The sequence below is a fragment of the Lichenostomus cassidix genome, chromosome 15 (assembly GCF_008360975.1).
Source record: "Lichenostomus cassidix isolate B80296 chromosome 15, HeHo_3.0, whole genome shotgun sequence".
Taxonomy (NCBI): domain Eukaryota; kingdom Metazoa; phylum Chordata; class Aves; order Passeriformes; family Meliphagidae; genus Lichenostomus; species Lichenostomus cassidix.
In genome coordinates, this window is record NC_139496.1 from 7,486,935 (window position 1) to 7,514,614 (window position 27,680).

General features: G+C 50.8%; 2 protein-coding genes across 5 annotated transcripts in view; both read right to left on the reverse strand.

The window, feature by feature from the left end:
- Positions 1-5,016: 5,016 nt before the first annotated feature.
- On the reverse strand, positions 5,017-8,435 carry GP1BB (glycoprotein Ib platelet subunit beta). The gene is made up of 2 exons (XM_085075828.1): positions 7,367-8,435; positions 5,017-6,675 (listed from the first exon to the last, which is right to left on the reverse strand). Exon 2 carries the CDS (start codon positions 6,503-6,505, stop codon positions 5,894-5,896), a length of 612 nt encoding a protein of 203 aa, XP_084931954.1. The 5' UTR covers positions 6,506-6,675; positions 7,367-8,435; the 3' UTR covers positions 5,017-5,893.
- Positions 8,436-9,067: 632 nt separating this feature from the next.
- The window catches only part of SEPTIN5 (septin 5), a 43,342-nt gene continuing 24,729 nt past the window's right edge, over positions 9,068-27,680 (reverse strand). For 2 of the 4 annotated variants that reach the window (XM_085075831.1, XM_085075832.1), the window contains 10 exons: positions 19,708-19,804; positions 19,118-19,204; positions 18,446-18,569; positions 18,214-18,348; positions 17,419-17,536; positions 16,986-17,087; positions 15,986-16,082; positions 14,588-14,723; positions 12,955-13,057; positions 9,068-12,632 (listed from right to left, as the gene is read on the reverse strand). In XM_085075831.1, coding sequence (XP_084931957.1) covers positions 12,576-12,632; positions 12,955-13,057; positions 14,588-14,723; positions 15,986-16,082; positions 16,986-17,087; positions 17,419-17,536; positions 18,214-18,348; positions 18,446-18,569; positions 19,118-19,204; positions 19,708-19,804 — 1,056 coding nt within the window. In that variant the 3' untranslated portion in view covers positions 9,068-12,575. The other 2 variants (XM_085075829.1, XM_085075830.1) reach the window with 2 other exon arrangements.

Consider the following 27,680-nt stretch of genomic DNA (forward strand, 5'->3'; position numbering starts at 1 on the left):
CACAGGGAAACTGCACTGCATTTTATAGGTTTCAATGTGGACAAATTCCCTGCAGTACATGGGGATTTATGGAAACTAAACATAAAGCTCAAGTCCCACTGACTGTCATTTTGTCCCTTGTCCCCACAGAACAAAGATTTCATGTTTTATTTCCCTTCTCTCCCCCTGTAGGAATGCAGGCAGCTGACCTAATAAGAAGATTCACCTGTGAGAGGTACAAAACAGCCTGGGGTAAAGACTTCATTTCACCAGCAGGTTCATTCACAGAGATCACGACACAGCACATAAGGGGGCCATTGTTTCTGGAATAAAATCCATTTGAGCTCTCTTCTTTGGCCCTGATCAATGGGAGGGAATTAAAGTCTCATCCTGGGAAAAAACCAGCTTGCTAACACTGTGTTGAAAGATCAGGTAATGGAGATGCAGAGCAAGTGTGGGCACCCACATCATCTCTTGGTGAGCTTGAGAGTGCAGGAGGTAAAAGCTCCTGGTGAAAAAGCTCCCCTAACACAGGCATAGCCCTTATCATATCCTGTGAGAGACAACCAAGTCAAGGGCTAGGAGTACTAACAGGAGATGTCAGTGTTTCACAGTCCTTCAATCCAGATTTCAGCTCTCCACAGCTCCTCCCAGTGCAGGGGCATTTCAATTCCCTGGTTGCTTACACAGCTGCCTGTTCAGCCTCTGCATTTTCTATCCCACAGACGCACATAGTGAATCCACATAACTTTGAGCCCTCTATCCTACAGAGTCCTGGGGGATTCTCAGAGCACTTAACCTCCCACCCATCCTCCAGACACCCTCCCATCTCCAAGAGGCATGTCAGTGGAAACCCACTGCTCTCAGTGACGATGGGCGAGGGCTTTTTCTACCACCTGCCAAAGGATGGATTTCCACCCTCCAAAGCTCATCAGGCTAAATACCCACAGAGAACCAACATTTCCATCACAGCCACAATGCCCACTTTCCTACCCCTCCCTGTTTCATTCTGCTGCTTTGCAGCAACAAGAAAAGGAGCTTTTTAGCTAATAGTTACTGTTCAAGAAGCCATGTCTGCTTGCTTGGGCAACTAAGGAGCATCACTGTCAGCCTCTGGGCAGACATACATCACATTTGCCTTTATCCTCTCTCAGGCCTAAATCTCATGTGTATGTTACCAGCCAGAGCAAACAGGTGATTAAAAGCGATTTGCTGCCCTCTCCTGAGCGAGGCTGGGTGACATGTCAGTACTGTGGAGGCTCTGGAGACAGACTTTCCTTCAGTGAGCACAGCTGCTCCCATGCAAAAGGAAAGGCAGTGATGTGGCACCAAACAGCTGTGACAGGGCAGGTTAGAAGTGATTATTAGCTGTGACAGATGAGGATGGCAGATGAGCTACACCGCCTGAAGCATTCGGTATGCACAGAGGGCATTCCCAGCATTTTGGTTTGCTAATTCTCAGATTAATCTTCCTCTGTGGAAATACAAAGAAATGCCTCCCACCATATTCTGTTCTCAATAGTCACAAACATTTCAGAGCAGAAGCAGACCATGAGATATATAAAGAAACAGGAAAAAAAATTACTTGTACATTTAAAAGGGTAATTTGAGGGGTTTTTTTTGCTAAACCCACTTAAATCTTCTATGTCCTCCAGTAATGCTCTGTCCCTGTCTTTTCAGGGAGCATGTAACTTTACCTAGACATACAGTATTCACATACATACTATCTTCAGAACAAAACTTAACACTGCAACCTGCTGCTTTCAAGCACTTCCCCAAGGTAACTAATCTTTTGCAAAAACCTGTTAAATTAAACTGTGCTCTCCATTAAAGCCCTCCAAAATCAGGCCTATGAACCTGAGGGAGCCTCTGTTTTCATACGCAAATATACACACAAAAAAAGTAAAAGCCACTTCTAAACATTTCTGAAATATTTGTTTTCCCATGTACCCTAGGACAGGTAAGATTCCCCATGCTGTGGAATCAACACTGCTTTTCTTGGCACTCTCTCTGGGATGCTCTTCATGCTTCAACCCTGAAGGGAAATGAGGGCTTTGAAGAAGGCCAGGTAGCCTCATATTCATAACTATGAAGAATGTCTCTAACAATGTGCAAACAATGCAACAAATCCCAGATCAGGCTGCCACCAAGGCATCCACTGAAAGTTCTCACTTGGGCACATGCAGAGCACCCAGCTGTGACTACATGAGAGTGCAAAGTGCCATGCTTCTCCAGCACTTTCCTCCATACTATCTCCAAGCACTACCTAATCTCCAAGTGCTGCATGGAATTGGCTTGTCCCAGCGACCAAGCCCTGCAGTGGGTGATAACAAACTGCTGCCTTTGTGTACAGATGTGATATTTTCATCGCATTCCTGAGGGTGCAGAACCTATAAAAGTGTAAGTAAAAGAACAGGGGCAAGTTCCCAAGAGTCACATGGACCATTATCACCATACAGGGACTGAAAAATGTGTTCTCTATGGGATTATGGGTTAAAATTCTCTAGGCTCCAAAATCAGCTTGCTTTGCTTCCAAGCCTTCTTTTACTCTACAAAACATGCAGAAGTCACTATGAAGGTAACTGAGAAACAAGGCACTTGGAAGCCTTCCCCAGTGTCCTCTACCAACCATTTGTTCCTTCAATTAGGAAGTGCTGACTTGCTTTTTAGACACCTCAGGTTTGCATCATGGAGGCTGCAAACACCTTGGTCTGATCTCCCAGACCGGGTAACTTTCAGAGAAAGGAGCTGCTTGGAAGCATCTGAACCTTTGGCAATGCAGCAGCCTGTCCAGCAGGCCTCGCAGTCCAACCATGCATGCCATGGGTTTGGATTGGCCTTGATACTAGAAAATTATTTGCAAAGCAGCTTAATAGCTTGCGTTTATCTTTGCCATATTTCACCGCTACTTCCCCTTCAAAGCATCTGTGCATTCTTGGACAGAGCCTCCCTTCAGAAAGAAAGCCAGTTCTCCCTTCAACAACATCCCAGTAGATCCTCCACTGGCTAATGGAGCAAGAAAGCATCTGTGACATGCAGATTGCTGAGCCAGGAGCAGGCAAGATATGCAGTCTCTAGATTTATGGATTAGACATGCTGCCACGGCCCACAAATCACTCTGCACTCAGTGCAATTCATTATCACAGTGCCACGGATGGTCACAGTCTCCACAGGTGCAAATAATGAAAAGCAAACCAGCTTTTTACCTTTCATGTGCCAAGACGTAATGACACAGAGTCAGGAGCCCTCCTGCCTGCCCGGGGAAGCAAAACCAAAGTCAGCAGTGGTTCTGTCTCTCTGGGCACACTGAGCCCTGAAGGTTTTCCAGCACTCCACAGCAGTGTTAATAGACTAAGCAGTCTCAGGGCTGGGATCATGCCTGCTCCCAATTCAGCTTCTCCCAGCAACTGAGCCTGTGCCTGTGGCACTGTCAGTACTGCCCACGTGCACCAGAAACATCCTCCAACCCAGGTAAATTCAGCTAAAAATCCGCAGGCAAACCCGGGGATTCAATCTGTCACACCAGCACACTTTGCAAAGTCGTGGGCAAGCAAAGGGCCTTTTACATCTCTTGCATGTATCAGTAAAGGAAAAGGACTTCAACAGGCATAGAATACTAAAATAACAGTAAAATTGACCAATAGGCATGAGAAGGGAGGAGTGAAGGGATGACAGTTGCTTGGGCTACTTCCACAGCTGCATCTTAATTCTGGAGAAAGGACAGTGGGGAGGAACAAGCCAGAAAATGGGCTTACTATTCCTGTGGAAAGTTAGCTCCTCAGGGGTAAAAAAAAGCACAACAGTACTTAAAAGTCAGATTTGAGAGCACTGGGGGCTTCATGGAGCACCAATTTGGACCTCTCCACAGAGGAGGCTCCTTGGTGGACCTGTGTCCCTCCTTGGAGGTCATGGTCGTGGTGATGCTGCAGGGGATGCTGGTGCAAGAGGTGCACTGGGTAAAGTCCAGCACCCCACAAGAAAAAACAAATCTGAGTTGGACCCCCTTTTCCTTGGGTGCCACACTGCCACATCCAGTCCGGCCAATGCCACAGGAGCTAGTGCTGGAGGGACACGGGACAGCACAAGGGAATGGCACAAGGAAAAATGGCTCTGTCCTGAGGCAGAGCCCGATGACACTCACCTGGGTCAGGCTGGCCCCGGCACTCGCAGCATAGGGAATGTGCTTCCCAGCCATCGACTCCCCCCGCGCGCTGCCGTGAGGGAACCCTCAGGGCTCCATTTTCCCGCCTCAGCTCCGTCCGCAGCGCCGCCCTGGGGCTTTTCTCTGAAACACCTGGTGCATTTGGGGCTAGCGCGGCCCCCTGAGCTGAGCTGAGCTGAGCCCAGGTGAAGCGGCCTGAGGCGGAGAAGCTTCAGGACTCCCTTTTTCCCCTCACGCGGTCCCGGAGCGCCCGGACCGGCTCCTTCCTTCGGCTCCCTCGGCTCCTTCCCTCACGGGCGCCCTCAGCGGGAGGCAGGGACAGCGGGCCGCTAGGGGGCGCACGGCGGCCGCGGGACAGCGCCGCCTGGCGGCGCTACGTCACTACCCCGGGTCCCGCCACTGTCCTCGCCTGTCCCATGCCCTATCACCTTCCCCCAGCCTGTCCCTCCCCTGTCCCCCAGCTGCCCCATCCCCACCACTGCCCGCAGCCCCCAGGCAAAAGGCTCTTCTCGCAGCCGAGCTCCATTCGTGTGTGACCTGAGTGGGGAAAGGACCCCCCTGTGACTTGGGTTTGGTAGCTGAGGGCACAGGTCATTCACCTGCTAGTCACCCCACAGCCCTGCTGGCCCCACCAAACACCCTCTCCTTTCCAGGTGCATCACAAAACAACGAGCATGGCACTAGAAGAAACTCCTTGATTCTCCTGGCCCATGGTGGAAGCCAGCAGCTGCCAAAGTTTAAACCTACAGTGCACTCCGGTAACTTCTCCACCTGCCCTCAGGGTTTGTTTTGCTTGGCATAAAGCCTGAGTGTGAGGAACTCCAGAGAGCACAACATCATGCAAGACACCCAGTGTAGAATAGAAAAATAAGCCATTTACATCATCAGGCATCATTATTTTATTTCAATTTTGCTTCATTTCAAAAATAAGTGAAGGACACCATAAACAGCAGTAGCCGCATCAGTAGGGTTTGCAGTTTGAATCTCTGAAGACCAGATCTCTTGTGTCAGGTGCCATACAGGCACAGTCAAACAACTCTTGGCTTCAGGATGAATTTCTCATAAACATTCATGGCCCCAGTCTCACTCACCTGAAGTCAGTATTAAAACTACAAGTAGATTAAAAGGAATACAGATAAGGTAAAATGAATGGGCTTCTAAACATTCCCTCCCTCAGAGGAACATAGAAAAAGATGCATCAAGCAAGAAGGTATTTTCTTTCCTTTTTACTGGTGGGAAACCAAGGCAGGAGAAGGCTAAATCACATGTGCAAAGTTCTTAATGAAGTGTGTGGTAGCAGAAGGAAACTATATTTCTCCCTTGTCCTAGCTCAGTACTTGAGAACTGTTTGCTCTGTCCTCACCTGACCCAGCACAACCAGAAGTATCCTGGGAATTGTGGCTGGAATACTGTCAGAGAGGAGGGATGGAGCAATGGAGCCCCCATGAGCTTATGAGCTGTTTAAGTCAGTTCTGGTTACTGTAGTTTACAATTTCCTTAGTCTACCAAACCAGAACCATTTCCAGCTCAGCAAAGCAGTCAAGATAATGCTAAAGAATTTAAAGCATTGAAAAAAACACAAGACTGATTCTTTAGGAACACAGCAAACATCTGATCAGTTCAAGTCCTGCTTCATACTGCAGTCAGGATCAGATGCTGCACTGAATTGTCCCCTCTGGATATCACAAACTTTGGCACAAGGACCTTGGCACAGCATCCCCCAAAGGGAGGAGAGTCTTCTGTCTTGTGATGTTAATCATTGTCATAGGGGTTTATTGAAGAAGATACCCAAGGGTCTACCTGCTGCTGTAGCTCTCGGGTGGTGCTCCGGGCTTCAGCGGTCATTCTCCGAAATTTCTGCAGGTAGACAATGATGAAGATAACCAAGATACCCTGGAGAAAAAGGAGGATGAAGAGAGAGATCTGAGAGAAGAGAGCCAGGCTGCAGTACCATTGCTGGCATGTGGAGACAATCTCATCTTCTGTCAGGTAGGCAATGATCCTGCCCTGCAGGTACGCTGGGGAGCTGCATCTCACATCCCTGTACAGACTCCGGTTCTGCTGCCACTGGAGCCACGAGCGCAGGTAGAGGATGTCACAGGAGCATTCCCAAGGGTTGCCCTGCAGGTAAACTACCTGGAGGCTCCTCAGGTTGTCAAAGAGCCCATTGGGAATAGAGGTGAGCTTGTTGTGACTGAGGTGGATCATTTCAGCTGAAGGACGGAAAGCAACAGGCAGGTTTTCTACAGTCAGGTCCTTCGAGGAGCAGTCAGTAATGGTGGCAGTGCACTTGCATGGCACAGGGCATGTGGGTGTCACAAGTGGGAGGAAGCCAAGGAGGGACAAGAGAACTCCACTATTCATTTTCACCTGCAAACACTTCCCTGGTGAGACTGTTTGAGGCAGAGACCAGACAAGCAGGCACCACGCACTCTAGGGCTGACACTACAGCCCAGATCTTCTGTTGTTTTGTTCTGAGGATGAGTTTCTAAAGTTGGGTGAATTTGGTGTCCTTCACAGGAGACATGAGAGCTCTGAAAAGAACAGAGTTAAAAGACAGCAAATTCTTGGTCTCTCATTATAGGAGAAGGAATTTTCATGGTCTTCCAACCCTGGATTTGAGGAGGGATATGAATACATGGCTACTGAAGGCTTAGCTGCAGCCATCAAATACATTTTTAGTCCTCAGAAGTGTACAAAGCTGCTTGTGTTTTCAGCATTACTAGAGGTGAATTACCAGGGTAGCCATGAAAATTTCTGTCAAGGAATCAAAAACTAGAATATGAAAATGCAAAATGCTCGTGCCTTATCATAGATCTGAATTACATCTGTAAGGAAAACATTGTTCATGCAAACTACAAGAGGAGATTCAGAAATAAGTTTACTGTTACCATGAGTAAAAAACAGCCTTTGCAGTCCTGAAAAGAAGTGATAAACAATCTTTGGCTGCAGAGAGGGTGCTGACCACCGAGGGTGGAGGTCAGTGGAGTTTTTCATGCTAGACACTGCTGCAGCAGGTGAATAATCCCATTCTGGGGCTGTGACTGTGCTGGGAGACATGGGTCAGCAAGTTGTCTTTATGTTAGAGTCTCATGCCACTGCTGAACACGAGCTGCTGTAACTTCTACAGAACAACTACACATACCTGCAACAAGGCAGCAATTTTCTGTGCTGTCAATAAATTAAACACAAAATAAAGAGCAGAAGGTACCATTGTTAACTTACCAGAGTAGTTCAATCCTTGCTTTCTTGCTGGCTTTACAACACAAGAGGAAGGTCTCAAGGCAGTCCAGCCAGTGCAAGAGCTTGTGCATAGCTGTGTTCCCGGATAATATCCTTGCAGCTGGCTGGCAAGATAAGGGTCATGCTCATCCCAGGGACACCTCCCACATGAGGCCTTCCTGCAAGTCTGCTGCATGTCACCAGAAGCTGAGGCTTCATTGAGCAAGCCTTCCAAGAAATAGGAGCTGACACTGCTCACAAGAAGACGTTTGCTGGCAGAGATGCTGCCAGTACTGATAACTGTGATTCTGGGCCCACAGCCTCAGCCCAAAAGAAATATCACAAAGTCTCAATTACATAGTACTCAAAATACACTTGCGACTGGTATGAACCAGTAACATCACCTTCATAATCCCTGAGCACTGCAGCCTTTGGTTTCCCATCTCATGAGGAAAACTTGGCAGTGTGGTGACACCTAGCACTTTCTGGGTGCTGACCCTCAGGTTTCCCTTGAAGCAGCAACACAAATCTACTCCTACTTTTTTGTGAAAGATCTGCTGATGCAAATGGACTTCCAGACCATCTATTTTTCCAGAGGAAGATTCTTCAGACACTTGCATCCTCTCATTATCATTATAGGGGGCAAACATAACTCTTGGCATTTCACTGTCTACATCAAAACAAACTAGTTGGATTTACAGGAAGGCAAACAGACTGGGAAAGACAGTGCTCTGAGGAACTGCTCTTTGGGCAGCCAAGTGAGCCCACAGCTCTTGGCAAGTGCAGTGTGTATTACTGAGAAAGACCTGCTTTATTCAGAAGCTGCATTATACATATACTTGAACAGGTAAATCCAAGGGTCAGAACTACATTCAGGTAGAATCATGTCTTCTCAAGGCCATCACATCTTCACAGACATTTCTCTGTCATCAGCCTGACCAGGCATACACTACACTCCTTAGCCTAAGGCCACAAGAAATAAGTTGTGAAACTGTTGCCCCATTGAACCCAACTCTCTGTTACCTCATCCTGTGGACATTCTAGAGAGCAAAAAGGAAGAATGCCCTGAATGTGCTCAGCCAACAATGGCAGAATGTGGCCCTAACCACGGGCTCTAAAGATAACAATTAAATTTTAAATTTCTACATAATTGGAGCAGATCATTCCAGTTGTTTCACTGGCCAGGCAGAGTGGGAAAGAGATCCTAGGCCAACCAACTAACCCAGCTTTCCCTGCAGGGCCTGCTATCCACTTGGAAGCAGCTCGACTACCACAGGGTAAGTTTGTTCAGCAAACTTACCTCATCTTATGCATTTGGTGCTATGTTTATTCACAGGCAGGTGTTCAGGCCAGGTGTGGCATGGAGCTGATCTAGAGCCAGACCCATAGTGGCTCTGCATGCAGCAGACTTGGCAGTGCTGCTCTGGCTACTTACAAACTGGATTTCCTGGGACTAGATCTTGCCCAGCTGCCCATTGTTGATTTAAAAACCACTCCTAGGGGAAGCCTGAAGATAGAAGAAGCTTCAAGATCATCTTGCTAGCTTCTGGAATGAACAGGCCAGAAATTCCATGCATGAAGCCCTGACTAGAGCCTGCTCTGACAGAATTAGATAAAAGGAGAAAGAGGGTCAGTTTTGTTCTCTCCTGCCCATAATGTATCACCAATGCTGCTCAAGGAAGCTGAAAATTAAACAGAAAGAGGTTGGGTTTTTGAATGTATTTATTTCACTGATCAATTCAGGTAGTAAACATTAATAATAATAACAATAATCATTTAATAAAATGGATATGTTTTAAAAGGTTTCATTTTCTTTGTTCACAATGACAAAATGTTCAAACAGAAATTTACAAAAAAATATAATTATAATAACCCAACAGATGGACAGGAAACAAAGAGCCTAGGAATGGAGCAGGGGGTGAGGAAGGTGCATGGCAGGAGCAAGCCAGCATTAAAGCACAGCAGAGTTTGTGAGGAAGAGCAGGGAATGCCATTGCAGAGCACGAGGAGTGGGATCCCCTCCTTGGAGGGGAGGCATGCAAGGAGGCAGCAAGGACTGCACAGGCAGGACCAGCACAGCAGCGGCACACAAGGAGTTCATGCCATGGATCCATCCTGTCAGGCACAGGGGCCAAGATGTATCGACAGCCCCAGCTGCAGCCTGGGATAGCTGTGGGGTGGGACACCATCCCTGCAGCCACTCACTCAGCAGGGCAAAGCTTGGCAGAGGCATGGGAATGTGCTGGGGGGTGCAGGGATCGCATGTGAGGCCGTGGAGGGTTGCGTGAGGGGAGGTGTTAAATTACTTTCCTATCCACACTTCTCACTGCCAGAGCCACATGGCCAAGCTCCATGTGTTCAGGAGTCTCTTCTCCACTTACTCTGAGAACTGATGTCACAGGACAACACACTCCTTAAATAAACAGATGCCACCTTCCAGGCCAGAATCTGAATCCCTGGTGTCTCCCAAAATCAGTCTCTAATCCCTTTCCAAACAGTCCCCAAACTCTGGCACTCTGGGCAGGGAACCTCCTACACAGAGAGATGATTTCAGTGGTACCACCAACCCCTCTTTTAGAAGCCATCTCTGGTGCCTCACTCCTGTGTGTTTTTTCCTAAATGCAACCTGAACCATCTTTTCCAGCCAAAGGCTTCAGCTCTCTGTAGAGGACAGGCTTGTGACTCTTGACTTGGTGTAGGAGCCACGTGCACTGAGCTGATGGAGACTTCCTCACATGGAGGGATGGGCAGAGCCACCCTCAGCAGCCCTGCCTGCCAGTGTACCCTGTGCTCTCACCAGCACACAGCACCTCTGTGCACAACCTAGCATGAAAGTTGTCAACTGCTCTGTGCCTATGCTAAAGGAAAAAGGTCTCCTTTATCTTCTAGGAATGAATCTGTTTGGAGGAGGAAAATCTCCAGGTGGACAGGGCTCATTTGCAACAGAACATCCTCCTCACCAACAAGATTAGTGTAAGAAAAGAGGGGGCAGGTATTCAAGATGTTTCCTGTTACACAAGCACAGACAAAGCTGAGAACTCAAGCTATCCATCTTTTCAGAAAACCTAGAGGAAACTCCTGTTTCAGGCTACTCCACTGCTCAAGTAAGCACATCATGCAAAGAAAGGTTATATATCCTCTCAGGTGCCTTGGTCCTTCATGTTGTTGAAGCCAAGCTGAATCTTTCTGCTCTCCAAGGAAGGCACTGCCATTTATGAGCCTAAAAAAGGGGAGCATGGAAGAAAAAACCTAAACATTGTTGGATACTGCTCTTGCCCAGCTTGCACAGTTCTGTCAAAGAGCTTCCATCCTCACTTTGTCCTTCCACATGGTGCCAGGATCTCTCCCCTGCCCCTACAGCCCATGCTCTGGCTAAGCAGAGGCTCTGTACAGTGAATAACTGGAACCAGCCAACCTACTCACCACCTGGACAAACCCTGACCAGGAATCTAAAGCCCCTCAGAGGAATCAGACAAATAACAGAAGCTAGGGCCTGGCTATTCCTGGCCAACACTGTGCTTCCTACCCAGGGAGATCTACTGGGGAGAGCCAGAGATGGAGGAGCAGATACAAAAGGGGAAAGGGGACAGAGGAATCAGCCAAGGAGCAGAAGGGCCCAGCCCATGGCAGCACTCCCTGGAGTCAGAGGGAAGAGCCAAGTGTCTCTCCCTCCAACAGCCCTGACTCCTGCAAGCATGGCAGTGTTGCTGGCGAGCCCTGCCCTGCCAGGCACATCACACTCCAGGGCTCTGCTCTGGCTGGACTCAAGTTAAAAATACTGCAGGAAGCAAGAACAGGACAGGAGCTGCTGCCCAAAGAGTGCTTTTATCTCTGCCCAGCAGACCCACCAGCCTTCCCAGCACTAGGACAGGAAGAGCCTAGGAACAAGGAGGGGGAAAAGGGCTGAGTGCCCGGGAGGAGGGCAGGGGAGCAAGAGCCAAGCCCGCTGGGTTGTGCTCAGCCCCATGCAGTGACAGTTCTGCACCTGCCAGGCTGCCCCAACACCTGCCCACACAAGCTGCCTGCAGATCTCAGGTACAGGCCTACAACAACTGCACTTTTCCCCCAGGAAAAGCTTGGAGCCAGCAAAGTGCTCATGGGACTGCAAAGCTTGGGGGTAGGGAACAGGTCTGCAGTTGGGGTTGGATTTCAGCCCTGGGGTTTCTCCCCCTTCCAAAGCATCCTTGGCCAAGCACTCTGGACATCACAGTGCTTTTCAGAGCAGACACTGAAGACACATTGCAGCTGATGACCAGAGCTAAACCATGAAACACCCTCACCCAGCTACTGCAGGGCCTTGGGGTTCCTCTACCAATGCCTCCAGCCTGCTGCAGGAGGAAACCATGGCAGGGAAGATGCTCACTCCCATCACCTCCTTGCAGGCAATAGTCAGCAACTCCACCTCTCTGCCAGAAAGACATAACTGAGAGAAGTTTTCTTCTAACCAACCTCGAGACACTCAGTCTCTTGCTGCTCAGTGCAAATATCCTGGAGTTTTCTTGACAGGAAGAACAAAACCAACCAACTAAACAAAAAACCCATAAAAACCTGGAAAGGATACCAGGCAATCATCAGGACTCCTGAGCAGGTCAGTGCACAGAGAAACCCCCAGCCTCAGCTCTCTGGGCCAGCACTGTCCCCAGGCTGAGAAGCCCAAGCAGCACAGGTCAAACTCACAGGAGGATATGGCTGCCTTTACAATGTTTGTGCTGGCCCCAGACAAGGGGAACAAGGACAAGGACACAGCACCTCAGTTGGGAGTAAACACTTACGTGCATTGACACAGATACTCTTTAAGTTTGTACACCAGAGAAACCAGGACTTTAAATACCAGAGCATTCCCAAACAAGAGATTAGTACACAGGAAAGGGGTAAGGGAGATCTTTTTGTTTTCTTTTTTTTTTTTAGGATGCCTTAGAGACTTCCCAGGCTAGTTTCTTAAAAAAAAAAAAAGAAAAAAAAAAGAAAAAAAAGAAATTAAAGAATAATTATTAAAAAAGAAATACACATCAGTAAACTGTTAAGTGAACAGCCTCCTCCACAATCCAGCTGGTTGAAAAGCCAGCACTGCTGCTAATAAATTAGAGGGTGCGGGTGCAGCTCTTGCCCACAAGTGTCTATACAACAGGAAACCTTTTCTACACGTTCACAGCTCTTGCCAGGTCTCAGATGGTCACTGGGGGATTCCCTCTGCCCTCTGGGTACCTGCCTCTCACTGATCCTGCATCTGCTGCTGCATCTTCTGCAGCATCTCTTGCATCCGCCGTAACTGCAGGAGACAAAGAAGAGAGAGTCAGGAAGGGACCTGTGGATCCACACTGGGGCAGCCCCTTGGAGCTGACAAAGGGACACCTCAGGGAGTATTTAACTCCTGCCAGGGCACAGAGGCACCTGTGTCTGGGGTGGAATGGATCTATGTTTCCTGGACTGAGGAAGCCACAGCTTCCACACCCTGCTCTCCACCCCAGGAGCCCACGATGGTGGGACGCAGGAGTGGGAAGCCTCAAGAGAGCCTCTGTGGGGCAACCCTGGAGAAACTCCTTGGATTCCAGCTCCAGCATCCAGGAGGCACAGGCAGAAAGCTTACTCACCTCCTCATCCTTCATCTTGATCAGCTTCTCTGTCTCAGTATCTGGTGTTGGGAGAGGCAGGATAGGAATTGGGCTTTCTATCCTGTTGTCCTGAGTCAGCTTGCTAGAGAGATGGAAAAAGGAGGGAAGAGCAGTCAGTTGTGGTTCAGGCTGGCTGGCTTTGGTGTCACCACACAATGACTGCCACTCCCCATGACAGACCCACCGAACAATGCAGCATCATGCACCCAGAGAGGTGGAAGGGCTGTGGGGTAATCCACCCAGAGGTGTGGCATGCACTCAGATGGAGAATGAGACCTCCTGTTCAGGAGGTGGGAGGCATGAGACAGGCATAGCACAGCAGCACTGATTGAGGGCTAGGGTGCCCATGACTGCAGGTAGGGAACACAGGAAGGAGGTGATTTTCTTCCAAAAGACAGGAGCTCTCAGGACGAGGAGGGAATGGCAGTAGCCAAAGAAGTCTGGGCTGAAATTGGAACTTCAAGATGCCACTTGCAGGCATTCACCACTTGGAGTCACCATTGGCTCATTATTGAGACAATTCCAGCCCTGGAGCTTGGGACCTCCTACCAAAATTACTCTAGAAATGGCCCTGTTCTGGTTTTGTGAGACCTGCTCACTGGCAAGGAACTAATCATGGCATGAGAAACGGTCCCAAACTGAAGCTTTCTCTAAGCTTAGCAACTTCTTTTTCAGCATGCTCTTCTTTTAATAGACACACAGCCTACCTAAATAGCAGCTGTGATGCTGCCCACCCAGCTCTAGCATTTAACAGTTATTTTGGGACTCTATCTACTTGCTGCTGAAAGAAACAGGCTTGTCTGCTATGCAAAAGTACTGGGATACACTGTGTGTCAGAGAATGTGCCAACCTGCATGTCAGCACACATGCAGGGCTGCTCCTTGCTGAAGCACAGCCGTTCTGCTCTGCAACGTGGCAGCACAGAGCTACCCAGCCAGGGCTGGCAGGAAGTGAAGGGGGTGGCTCACAACAGAGGAGCCAAGACCTGCTTAAACCCAAATTTTTTCACCAGTATATCACTCATGGAAGGGAGAAGGAAAAATAGGTGTCTCAAATGAAAGGCCTGCGAGTGTTCTCTCTGTTTTCTGATCATTCTGACTAAAACCATGGAGAATCAAGTGCAAAGAGAACAATGCACAGAAACCTTTGGAGATTTGTTGTCTTACTAATTGCCTGGGCTCTGTTGTCTGAGAGGCAGCAGCATCCCAAGGGTCATGCTGTCATCTGGACATAACTGCAGACCACAGAATGCATTCCTCTTCGGCAATGTACCCAGCTATCACCAGATAGATGGTTTATCCTGCTTTATTAGGCTGGATGTATTTCATCCACTGCCAGAAACAGCTCTTCAAAAGGATCTCCAGGCCTATTTCCCTATATCTGCATGGGGAATCCTAAGACCGGAATGTGCATTCTCAGAAGCATTCTCATCATGGGTTCAGGCTGTGGGAAACATGCTTGGATTTGCTATTTTAGTTTCCAGTGCCATTCCTGAGGTTGCAGCCCAGCAAGTCCCCAGCAAACCTACAGCCTCCTGACCAATGAGCTGTTGTGAGAGCAACCCAGCTCCACAGAGGGTGAGACATTCCTTCCACGAGAGGTGGGGACCCACCTGGTCATTTGCTGAATGCACTGAGCTCGATAGTTCTCATAGTGGACATCGCAGGTGACGTCCTTCAGGTCGTGCATGTGTGTCCGGATCAGCATGTTCCGCAGCTTCACAAAGTCACAGTGTGCCTGGTTTTCCACTGTGGAAGCAACAATGGAAGAGTGCTTGGATATCACACCTCACCAGGCCTCTCCAGGGAGGCCCTTCTCAGCTCCTGGGTACACAGACTGGACTAAAACCCCACCCCAGGGCTCCTTCCTCATCCTCCCCCACCACTGCCCTGCTGCAGGCCTCAATGGTGCTCTGCACTTCTCAACACTGTGGCCAGACTGCTGAAGGCACTGTGCTCCCAGGACTTTTTCTGGGTAAAAGGATTAATTAAGCACATACAGCAGAGCCCTGAGAGTGGATCCCATGTACATGGGATGTCACTGTTATAACCACAGTGAGCACAGCTGGTGCTGGAAGTAAATTGTTTGTCTCATCAGAATTTAGGACTTACCAAAAGGCCCCTGTAGACAAAATCAGCCCCTGAGGGGCAAAGCTAAGAGCAGGCAATGGAGAGCTGAAAGAGCTGCTGTTGCCATGGGGAGCCTGGCTCCAGACAGCACTGCGGGAAGCACTGTGCCTGTTGGGGTGATCTCCATTTGCCTCTCTGCAGGGCTGGGGAAAACCAGCTGCATCAGGCACAGGGGTTCACAAAGTTGATCCTACTGCCAAATGCCAGCATCCCAACAGGCACAGCCCCCTCTGGACTCATTGAGGGAGCAGAGCCAACAGCTGGGCAGCCCAAGCAGCCAGCCCATGAGTGCAAACATAAGCTTTTGGGATCTAAAGCTGCAAGGTCTTAAAGCAACAAACCAGCATGGGGGGATCAGCAACAGCAGCAAGAGCCATTCCAGAGTTATTCTGCCTAAGGGCTTTATGAAATTCTCCCTTTAGAAAGGCAGAAAATTGGAGACAAACACTGTGCATCAGCACAGCCTCCAGCCCATCAATTCCAGCACTTACAGGAGCAGCAGCAGAGGAGGGAGTGCAGTGGGGTTTATGATTGTTTGGCTGAGGGCAACAGCTTCTCCCCAGAAACTAAACAGGCAATGCCCAGCCTCCCCTCCTTCATAAGAAGCCACATCCTAGTGCATGTTAAAGCTCAGGCATTCTTCCCTTCACACTGGAACCTCTCTTCTTCAGTCTGCCATGGGAGGGTCACTGATATATCCCCAATAACAGACTTCCTGAGCCAGTCCCAGTGCCTCTATCTCTACCCTTGTCCCTTGCCATATGCCAAAGGTGGCACAGACAGTCCCGGCTGTCCCCTGCCATCCCTGTTGGAAATGCCTGTCTGTCCTTGCCCCATCCCTGGCTGCCCCTCCTCGCAGTGCTCCCAGGCTCCATGCTTACCTTCCACAATGCCCCAGGGGTAGAGCCGTCCACGGACCCGCTGGCCTTTCGCCTCCACCACAGTGTTACTGCCAATGACGGCAAAGGGAGCGCTCTCCTGGAACGAGAGGCACCGCTGAGCCCAGCTCAGCCCCGGGCTGCTCACATATCCCTTCTCCAGAGGCCAAGCTCAGGCAGAGTGCAACAGCAGGAGGAAGGTGCTGGTAGGAAAGGCACAGGGACATCCACACATGCCACAGAGCAGGGCACCACAAACCAGTTGCAGAGCAAAGCCTAAGGCACTGGGATGTACAGGCAGCCTAGGTCCCAACCTTACTTCAGCTGTCCTGAGGGAAGCTGTGTTTCTGCTGGTACCTGCATCCCTTCATTAAGGGGAAGCTCTACAAGGATGGCAGAGCAAAGAGGCTGGGACACCAAGCAAGTGTGACAATGTAGGCCAAAAGCAGGAATGTACAGGCTGTGCTCCTCTCTGCTCAGAAGGGAGTCAAAGCCCACTGTCCCCCTCTGACAGGAGAAATAAGGCTGTACTTGCATGCACACACAGGCTTGGGAGGGGGTCAGGACTGGGCTGCTGGGACCTCCAGACATGCCTGTATGATCATGTTGTGTTCCCCAATGCAACTAGTGTGTCTAGGCACTGTGGTGCCTAATCACCCAAAAATCTCTCCTCCTTGCTGATGGCATCACCCAGAAAGAGGTGCTCAGAACTGCTGTACAACCCAGCTTTCATCTTAAACATACAGGCTGGGACAGATGGAGGAAAGACCGACACTGCCTGGAGGGAGAGCAGAAGTGCCATGTCTTCTTGCCACACTTGACTTCATGGCACCAGCAAGGACACCAGCACTTTCTCCAGGCCATCTACCACATGAGCCAAGGCTGTTCCCTGGGCAGCAGTAGCACAGGCCTTCAGCACATGCAGGGCAGCTCTGGCTCCTTCTGGACTGACCCACATACCCATTAGCCTGACTTTCCAGACCCTGCTGAGCAGGCTCCTTACCTTCAGCTCTCTGTCTTGCTGCTTGAACTCTTCATCTTCATCGGAGTCACACTCAGGAAACTGGTACACTTTAATGCCAAATTTGTCGATCTCTTCCCGGATCTGTGTCCATGCAAGACAAAACCAAAAAGATGTAAAACTGAACAATACAGAAATGCTGGGTTTACTCTGTTTGTGCTACCATGGTTTGCTATAGCCTACAGATGGCAAAAGGATGTGATGTGTCTTCTGGAGCCAACCTCTCTGCTAACATCCCTTCTCACAGCAGAGCACTGCTGCAGCTATATGTGCACATACTGTGTGTATATATATATATATGTACACAAAACATGCTACACAGACACATAATTACATATATACATCTCCCCTCCCTCCTCAGCCCATCCCTGCCACCACATTAGGTATATAACTCTGTAGAGAAAGAGCATCTCACCCTCTCTTTTAGCTTCCGGATCTCAGAGGGTATCAGGCAGTCGGCTTTGGCAATCAGGGGCACAATGTTGACCTTCTCATGCAGAGCCTTCATGAACTCAACATCCACAGGCCTCAGCCTGCAGCAGGGATGAGGGACACTGTTAGCAAAGATATACTGGGAAGCTCCCTCTCCAGCCTCTCTCACCCTCCCAGCACAAAGGGAAAAGGACAGCAATGCCGCAAGAGCCTGCAGCAGTGCTGGGACAGCCCTCAGCTAGGGCTGTACTTTCAGGAAAGCCATCTCCAATTTTAGTTGCTGAGTGTCTCATGCAGACACAGGCTAGGTATTTGCCCCCTTGCAGGCCAAATACTGCTCAGGCCACAGCCTGGGGTCTACCTCCAGCTGTCCTGTACCACAGGCAGCCAACATGGTCCCTTCAGCTGCTCCAGGCTAGGCTGACACACAAGCCAGCAAGCGGCAGGGACAGGAGGTAGCTTAAAACTCCCTTTCCTATGCATCAGTCAGGCTTAGCTAGACAGGAACATATAAGTCTGCGTGGCATTATTTCTCCTGATTTCAAATCAGGCTGTAAGGCCTGAGGGAGATCTGTTCTGCCTGTTCACAGGCAGTCTGTCCTGCCAGTGAGGGGAAGGGAGCGCTGTGATGCTTAGCAGAGGGAGAGCATCCTGACAGCTCCTCTCCTGTGCCAACAACCCTGGCAGTGTATGAGCTGCTACAGGGCAATCCTGGGGCACAAGCACCTTCCCTTTGGACTGAGTCACCCCCCAGGCCTGGAGTGGGGTGGGCACCCACCCGTGCCCGAAGGGAGAGATGAAGTAGAGGCAGCAATGCACTCGGTTGTCCTGGATGTTCTTCCGGTTCAGGCCACTCTCATCACGGAAATACTGTTCAAACTGCTGGTCAATGTAGTCAGTGATGGGCTTCCAGCTGGGAAGGGCAATTCAATCAAAAGAAAATCATCAGTATTGTCTCCTAGTGACTGTGAGGTCAAGGACTAAAAGGAAGGCATCAGTGCACTGCTCACCACTCAGTGTTGTTAACAGCATCACCAAAGCCTGGTGTGTCCACTATGGTCAGCTTCAGCTTGACACCCTTCTCCTCAATGTCCACCGTGTGCTTGACAATCTCCACTGTCTGGTTGATCCTCTCTTTGAACAGGAACACATGAGTTAAAGCCAGGCAGTAACACTGGGACTCCCCACTTACAGCCATGACAAGCCAGCTCCCCCTTATCATTGAGCACAGGGAGTAACACGGGTTTCAAAAACCCCAGATCATCCTCTAAGGAGACTCAAGGGAGTAGTACTGCAAGAGGCCAGCAGCAGGCAGACAGGCTCCAAGAAGATACACAAACCTCTGAAGTGCCTGTAGCCCGGCAGTTCTGAACAGATTGTCCAGTCACTGGGGAAGGGGAATCCCTACCGCACTCCAGCATTCAAGAACAAAAGAAAAATCTCAATATCTCGTCCCAAAGGGATAGTGCTGCTCTGCAGCCTCATCTTCCCTTCATAGGACAGAAGAGCCCTACAGCCAAACCCTTTTTGCTCAATACTAGAGCCTTTGCAGACACAAAGGAGAACAGAGCCACAAACAAGAGGGCTGGGATCCAGCCAAGCTTGTAGCAGCTGCTGCAGCAAGGAACCAATGTACTAGTTCTTAGGACTGTCCCATTCATCCCACTTTGTCCCCAACTTACCCTCTGCATTGAGGAGCTTTCTATCTTTGTAGAGGTCTGTCAGGAACAGGCTATTCACCAGCGTGGATTTGCCCAGACCCGACTCTCCTAATTGACAGAGTGCAAAGGGGAGGAGGAAAAAGCAAGCAACATGACCCACTAATTGACTTACAAATAAAACTCTGAACAAGGCTTTGAATCCTGAGCCAGAGGAAGTGAGAGAGACGAGCTGTCAGGAGCTGTTTATTGGCATTACGTTCTTCCAGCATTGGGAAGATTTTTGCTGCAAAATGTCTCAATCCTTGTACAAATGTGTTCTTCCCATTCTCCCTCTCCTTCCTTTCCCTCAGTCCCTGCCTGGCCCTGCCTTTACCACCCAGAGCAGTCACTGCCAGAGGAGAAGGAGTGGGTTATAGGGGGTCAGGAGGGGCCTGTTCCTCGTGGGAGAACTGCCACAGGCTGGGGAGCAAAGCAAGGCCTGAGACAAGGACCAGAACGGAGTGAGGGGAGGATCCAGGTGCTGTGGGAATACCTAAGGGAAGCAAGGAGAGCTGGTCCCCTCCACGTACCCACCATGTGACCCAGCCACCTCCATCCACGGACAGTCTCACCTGCAACCATCAGGGTGAAGTCGAAACCCTTCTTCACGGATTTCCGGTGGACCTGGTTCGGCAGAGTGGCAAAGCCCACGTACTGCTTCTCATGGTCCTACAGGGCAGAGGTGGAAGGCAGCAGGTCAGGGTGTGCCACCCCTTCTGCTTCAGCCTCACACAGTGACAGCGAGTTGGACACAAAAAGCCCCTGAGGCAAAGCCAAGAGTTGGAGGAGAGGCAGGTCCCTGCCCTGGCAGGCAGCAAGGCACACACCTCCTCTGGGCTCAGGGACTTGGCCCTTCCCACAGGTGGGCACAGAGGGACATCTCCCAGCCACAGCCCTGCTCAGCTGCTCTCCAGCAGCTTCCCAGCACAGAGGGCACAGAGGGCACATCCCACCATTCCCACCAGAGAGCACATCCAGGGCTGCTGCTGACAGACAACCTTCCTAACTCTTTGCTTCTTCTGCACAGTCGCAGGGTTCCCTTCACAGCAGTGTCACCAGCTCACCTCTCCCCAGGTCATTTCTACATCCCTCCCTCCAGAGGCACGTGTGCTACACGACAGAGAGCTCTGTAATTAACACCCCGGGGCTTGCACTGTCCTGAGCCATGTCTAGAGGAAGGCACAGTGGCTCAGCTTCTGCTTGACCTGAGAGGGGATTATTTCTTGCTGTGTCACAGCCACTCCTGGCTGAATAAGAGGAAATCCTGAGTAATCTCTTGTGTTATTTCTGAAGAGACTGAAGTTCAAGGAGAACGGGAAGTGGAAGATGTGGAAATACTGATAACAGAGCTCAGATGATTTTGGTGAGGGTATCACATTTAGTGTTACTGAAGCGTTTCCTACCACCCAACCAGCCCCAGACACAGCCCCTTGTCACTGAGCACTCTCACAGCACAGAACCCACAGCCACGCCACAAGCATGGCACATGCTCTGTACAAGCACACTAAGCCATTCACAAATGCCTGAGCTAGAGACATGATAGATTCCACTTTTCAACATCACTGAAAATAATCATCCCACTGGGATTCACACCACAGACAAATCCATGGAGTCAGTGGTTCCTCAAAACTGGCCCAAGCTCCTACTTCATGGATGCCTTCAAGCACACGACTGTCCTCAGCCATTCTCCAGACACAGCAGGCAAGACCTCTGTTATAAGTTTGACTATCTCCATTCCTGGGCCACACACTCAAAGAAACACGAAGTATGATCCAGCGTGCCGAGCTTAGGGCAAGGCTGATTTGCACCTATTTCCACACTGCAAGTAGGCAACACTGCTCCCAAGCAACTCTCTACAGCTACATGTCCACCTGTGTGAGAATCCCTGGGCATCCTCAGTCAGACAGACTGCAAAGTTCCAGTGGGGACACTGAGCAGGGAAGACACAGAGTCTCCTCCTACCAATTTATGACTGCTCTGGAGCTGCCCACTCACATGGAAAAGATGTGGCTGATGGTCATCATGGCCCAAGGACTCTGTCCTTTAGCACTGTCACTGCCTTCTGGAAATTAAGGTCTGGTTTGGGTCTGAAACTTGGTCATTTTAGCCCTGAGTGATTGTGGGTTCTGATCTCCCTCACCTCCCATAGCTGAAGCAATGTTGTTTCACCACCTCACAGGCCAGAAAGGCAGGAAGGGACAGAGAAAATGAAATCAGAGAAATGGGGAGAATTAGAGAGTGACTGAAGTGCTCCACTGGCACTTGTAATGACTGATCTAAAAGGCAGTGACATCCAGAGCAGCAGTGCAGCAAGCAGCAGCGAGACCCCCAGGTGATAAGTGATGGCAGCTCTGACAAACTGCACGTGGCAAAGCAATGCCTGCCTGGGGGACACCACAAACTGGCACCCAAAGGGCTCAGTAAAGAGCAAACAAGGTGTGCAAAGCACAGTGAGAAACGTGATCATGGCAAGGTCACAAAAGCAAGGAAGAAAAGATTGCTTCCAGCCCGTCCCTCAGTACCAGGGCTGTCTCCCAGCTGCTTCGCTTCCTGGTAAAACACATCCATGAGCACAGCCAAAGTGGACATGTAACAGCCAACAGCTCACAGTAAAAGGTTCAGTGTTTCCCAGTAAGCACCATAAATACACAACATATTTCCCTTTTGTGCTTCTCCTGCCCCGATCTTTACCAGACTTTGGAAAGACAATGATCACCTGCTCTCTCCAGTGACCTGACCTGTGAAATAGTACTAGTAATATGCTAATGAAACCATATCTGAGGCGTGGGGTGTGTTTCTCCTTTTTTGTTTGGTTTTTAACCTAGGTGACTAAGGGCTGACAATGGAGACACTGGGGAGCTGCGCTCTGGTGCAACTCCACTTACTTCTGCCAGGTGTAACTGGCTGAACCTGATCTCATGTTTCTGCTCAGCCCAGCCAAGAAAGCGTGGATTTGCTGTACCTCTGGTTGCCTCCCCATAGCTCCGTGGAATCAAGATATTCAAAATGAGCAAATCCCAGCTGGTGCAGGACACTGCCCTTTACCCATGACTCATGCAGTCATTTCTCTTGCAGAAAGGAAGGTCAGTGCTGAGTGCAACACCTACAGGAGGGCTTCCCTCGCTATGGGAGGCAGCCAGACCAGTGAGGGGAAAAACCCTGTTCCCAGCCATGTCTCTCTCTGACCAGCCATGGACACACTGCAGAGCCCTGTCAAGGGTGAAGGCAAGAGATGCAAGGGGAGTTGTGAGGAGAGATCCCCTTCTTAGAACAGCCCTCTCTCAGGAACAGCAGCATAGTCTCTGCTCTAGGCTTGACTCATTGTTCTTCACCTTTGCTTTGACACACTCAGAGTGTGCTCCTATCCCAGCCATATTCGGGTTCTGTGACAGGCACGTGTCACCACCTCTGCCAGCACGGCAATGTCAACATGGCACTTAAGGAGCCCACGTAGCCTCCTGAGCCATGTGTGTGTTCAAAGCTCTACACCACTCACCATCTCCAGGCACTATCTGCAGAGCAGCTGTGCACAGGATGGAGAACACCCAAGGGGGTGTAACAGCCTGGAAGGGCTACTGAAGGGGGCAGGGAGCTTTCTAGGTTTTGAAAAGCTGAAATCCACTCATTAGGTAAGAGGCTTGGACTGAGGGAGTTCCTAAATGCATCACAGCCCACTCCCCGTGCTCTTGACCCTTGCAAGCCAGGTCCCATCAAGCTGACAAAAGGCAGGACAGCTGGTTCCTGCACTGTGCTTCCCCTGCCAGCTCCAGCTGTCGGGAAAGGGCCTCAGCCAGCTGAGGCAGCAGCACTCTGGCACAAGGAGCCCCTCTCCCTCCGCCTGCTCCATGCTGCTGTCTTTGTTCCCCCTGGCATCCCAATACCACGTGCCTGGGGACACCCATGCACCACAGCAGAGGCCACCAAGAGCTGTGGCCAATCTTTGGGACCCTGTCAAAAACCAAAGCACCCCAGGCCAAAACACAAAGCAAAACACACCCGTACTGTCCTTTGGCACACAGGCTCTTGTTCACCAGACATTACAACAACATGTCACATCCTCACATCCTCTAATACCCGGCTGAGGTGGCCAGAGCTCTCTGGCAGCCTGCTCTGCCTGGGATTTCAAGCCAAGCAACAAAGCCCCGGTAGGTTCAAGCCCTGTTTGCAGCATAGAAACGCTCAGGATCTGTTGCACAGAGGAGAAGCTACCCTGGTCCTGAGGGCAGGGGTCTGTACTTCCAAGGGAGGATACAGCCTGCATCACTCTGGTCCTTCCCAATTCCCTCCTCACATCTCTGCTGGATGCGCTCTTTAAGCCAACCCAGATCTCACGTGACTTTACCGTTCAGCCTGGGGATAAAAGGGGCCTTGCTGGGTCTACTCAAAAGGGCTAAAATTAAACATCATGGGACCACAGCAAATTTGAAGCATAGTCCCTATCAAGGTCTGAAGAAAGCTCCAGAAATGATGGAGCTGTGCTAGGTCCCTAGCACCACTGCTTGTTCAGGGGGAAGGGACCCTCTCGGTGTCGCAGCCTTCAGCACAAGCCATCCAGCCCCCTCGCAGGCAGCCCTTCCTCCAGCCTCTCCCCTCCGGCCAGGCACGGCCGCCACATCCGCGTCTGCACGAACCAGCACAGCCCAGCCCTGGAGGAGAGGCAGACCCTTTGCTTCTTTTCATTGCAGAAAGCTGCATAAATTCATAACACAAACAGTCCCCGAGGCATCTGCCACGGACATCTGCTCCTCGGGCCTGGGGCTGAGCACAGGAGTATCGGCAAAACCACTCGCCCACCAGCATTTGCTAAAGAGAAGGAACCCGGCCAGCAAAGCACAGCATTAACGCGCTGTTAATTAACGAAAATCGGACTGCGTGTGGGCACACATAGCGCTGACTCCTGCCCTGAGCCCCCCCAAGCACGCACCCGCCATTCAGACAGGGAATCACTGCATCAAAGCGCCGCACAAAACCGTCGCGCATCTCCCAGCTGCCCGGCGGGAGATCCCCCTCGGCGCTGCTCCCGCGGGGCTGCTCCCTCCTCTCCTGCCCGCCGTCCCTCCCTTACCGGCGTCTTTCCGCTCCTCTGCTCCTCAGAGGTCTCATCTTGTGCTGCGCGCGTCTTCTCGGGCACCATCCTCCCCCCTCCTGTCCCCGCTGCTCCCCGGCTCGCGCAGTGCTATAAATACATCCCTGTACCTTCAGCTTGCCCGGGTGGCTTCGCTGTGCCTGCGTCCGGGGAGACAGCAGCCGCTCCACTAACCGCTCCTGAATAATGATCGAATCCATAACCGCGGCTGGCAGGACGGACGGACAGCCACCGCGGGCCAAGGGAAAAAACCCCAACCCATGTGTTCCCTCCCAGCCTTCGCTAAATCCATGCGGCAGCCCCCCCGCCTACGCGTGCACACACACGCAGGGCTGGCTCGGCTCGCCTCGGTGCCGAGGCGAGGCGAGGAGGAGAGGCGAGGAGAGGCGAGGAAAGGCGAGCAGGCTCCCAGGCAGCTGCCCGGGATTTCCTGCCTCCGCCTGTGCCGCGGGAGGAGCCTGCCAGCGAGGACAGGACAAAGGCCACCGCGGCCGCAGGCCAGAGGCGATGTCTCTCGCCCCGCCAGTGTCCCGCGGAGAGGCTGCGCACGTACCGGATGCTGTCCCTGCCATGAGTGTGACTCCGCGTGACAGATGGGCCTATTCAGCTGGAGGATTTTTTATACGTCCTGCCTGATGCAGCAAAGACAAAGGTTTGCTGGAGGAAACCTGCTCTCACCAAAAATGTGCTGCTCCTGGCTGTGTGGGTGGAGGTCTCAAGGGTCCAGAAAACTCCCAAAAAGCAGGGTTCAAATATAACCCCTAGATCCTAGTCCTGGTTGATGTGGATCTGTCTCCACGTGGTGTAGGCTGATCTGTTGTCTAGTCCAGGCTCTACTGCAGCCTCATCTCTGAATTCAATTGGAATAGCAGATGTATTCTGGACCTTACAGCAACCATTCAAACTCTGAAGACATCTCAGAATAAGGAAGTATCTGTGTGTTCATTAAGCAGATGAACCCAGCCCAACAACAGCCCAGCACACCAGAAAAGTCATTCAAATTTGAAGTCTGGATTCTGAACCTACCTTTTACATCTGCCTTCCAGGTTTTCTGTGCAGCCATAGAAACTGAACAGGAGTTTATATGAAAAAGACAAAAGCTGATAATTTCATATAATCACACCATTGCAGAAACTGGGGGGTTAATACCACAGCATGTATAATGAAGTGACAGGAGATGACAGCACTGGTGGTGCTGGAGGAACCTGTCCCTTGCCCCACGGGTTCCTGAGCAGCTTTCAGCTCACCAATGGGAAGCACACAGGCTGCAGCCATACTCCTGCCTCGCTCTTAGCCGGAGCTCCTGCTGCTTCTCTGGGATCTGCAGGTCTCCAGCAGTTGCTCCACAGAGTGCCAGACCAGCAGGGCCTGCCCTGGTTACCTTGGGCCACAGCCCAGCGCCTTTACCACATAGCCCAAGTCTGGCTGACACCAGGTTCTGTTATAAAGCACTGAGTCACTACAAGATCCACTGGCCTGAATTCACAGAGCAGCTGTGAGTGTAGAAAGGAAAAAAGAGGGGAAAAAACCCCAGTGTTTTACCTATGCTGCCATCCTGCAAGCTAAGGAAAGGTGATGTCAGAAGTTGCCGGTCCTAAAGGCTGATAAAAATAAATAGAGGAGATCACTCCCAGAGAGGAAAACTCCTGCCATACAATAGCTGTCATATCACATGCACAAAGCCCTTCTCCAAACCACCCTGCTCTACCAGCAGCATCCTTAATTACACCCACTGAGGTTTGTTCCCAATTGTTTCTGTGTGGAGCACTCAAGCAGAAGGCCTGGACTGAGATCCAGGTGTGGCAGGAATTGGCACTGCTCATAACATGTCCCTGTTTGGCAGCTCTGCCCTCGCCCTGCAGCATTGCTCCATTCCCCAGGGAGATGACAGCCCTACATTGGTCTCCCAGCCCAGTGGTAGGTCAGGCCATGCTCATGACACCTCTAGTTCCTCCTAGATTCACCTAATCCTTGCTTTCCTGGTCTGGAGGACACCCTCACCATGGTCTGCAGCTTGCACACGAATGAGGAGCAGTGATGGCACTGCACTGACTGCACTGGGCAGCAAGAGCAATGGCTTGTGGCACACCCAAGGTGAATCCAAACCTTCTTGAGATAACAGGAGGTTTCCCCCTTCCTTCCACACTATAAACCACAATAGCTGCAAGCAAACCCTCTCCAACTCCCATTAATTCTCAGGGCTTGGAAAACCCTTGTTTGAGGGCCACAAGCCACATGGCCACCAACCACAAGCATCTTCCAAGGGCACATGGAGACTCACTGTGTCCCCACAAGCCCACTGCACCAAATCAGAACATTCTTCTGAGCTGGGATCACAGATGAAGTCAACAATGATTTGGTTGTGATAAAACCACAGTGTTGTTCATGGCCTCAGGAGCTGTGCTGACAGTGCAGAGAGGAACAAGGAACTACTGTCTCCTGAGTGCCTTGAGCTCTCACACATCACACATGCTCTCAGGACTGGCAGCCAGGGAGGAATTCCAGTCAGAAGGCCATGCCTGACAACTCAGAGAGCAGATTAGCAAAAAAAACCAGAAAAATAGGTCTTGGCTACAGAGATCATCTTAAGGCTGCGGCCAATGCTATGGTTTCCAAAATGCTGAAGGACAGTCAACTGGTCCCAGACTCAGCCTCTCCTGTCCCTCCTAGAGATGCTCATCTTGCCTCCTCAGAGTCAACAAACCATAAATGACAGACTCGTTTGTGTCCCTCAGATGTGCCGCATGACACACCCAGAGCTGTTAGCTCAGGCTCGTCTGTGTCCAAACTTCCCAAAGACAGCCAAGCCAATCTTGTTTTGCCCCTGTCCTTTCTGATCACACTCCTCTCTTTCCACACAGCCCCTGGAAATGTCCAGTGTAAATCCTGGCCAGCTCCTCCAACAAGAAATCCAATGTACGACATCTTTAAAAGAAGAAAAACAGCATTCAGGACGTCTCATGTGGAGTGAGCAGCAGAGCTCAGCAGAGAAAATCTTGGCACTTCCAAGACCTAGAGCAAAACCAGTGTTTTCTTCCATTGGTACTTCTAAGCTCCTCTCCAGGCAGGCTCTTGCAGCAGCAGTTCACGGATCAAACTGGCTGCAGGATCCAGGTTTTTGAGTGTCAGAGCATAACTCTGCCCAGCTCCAACCTGCCTAACAGTCAGCAAGGGCAACACAGGCTTGGGGCGCACCAAGTCCTTCCCACCGCATGGACCAGCTCTTGTCAAACTGTGACAGTAGAGAAGTCCCCCACCCACAGGGGAGCTGTTTTCTGGCAGAGATGCTATGGCCTAGGGACTGCAGTGCTCAGGCTCCGTCCTTGGTGAACAACCAGGACCATGTCATGGAAGGAAAAATCTTCAGCCTGACCAGAGAGACAGTCTTGAGCAGCACAGAGCCAGGCAACAGGGTCCCACCAGGGGTGCACCCAGCCAGCGTGGCCTGCATGGAAGACT

What these genes read in the sequence shown, in the direction of transcription:
- GP1BB (XM_085075828.1), bottom strand. Translation starts at nt 6,505, where the DNA reads ATGAATAGTGGAGTTCTCTTGTCCCTCCTTGGCTTCCTCCCACTTGTG.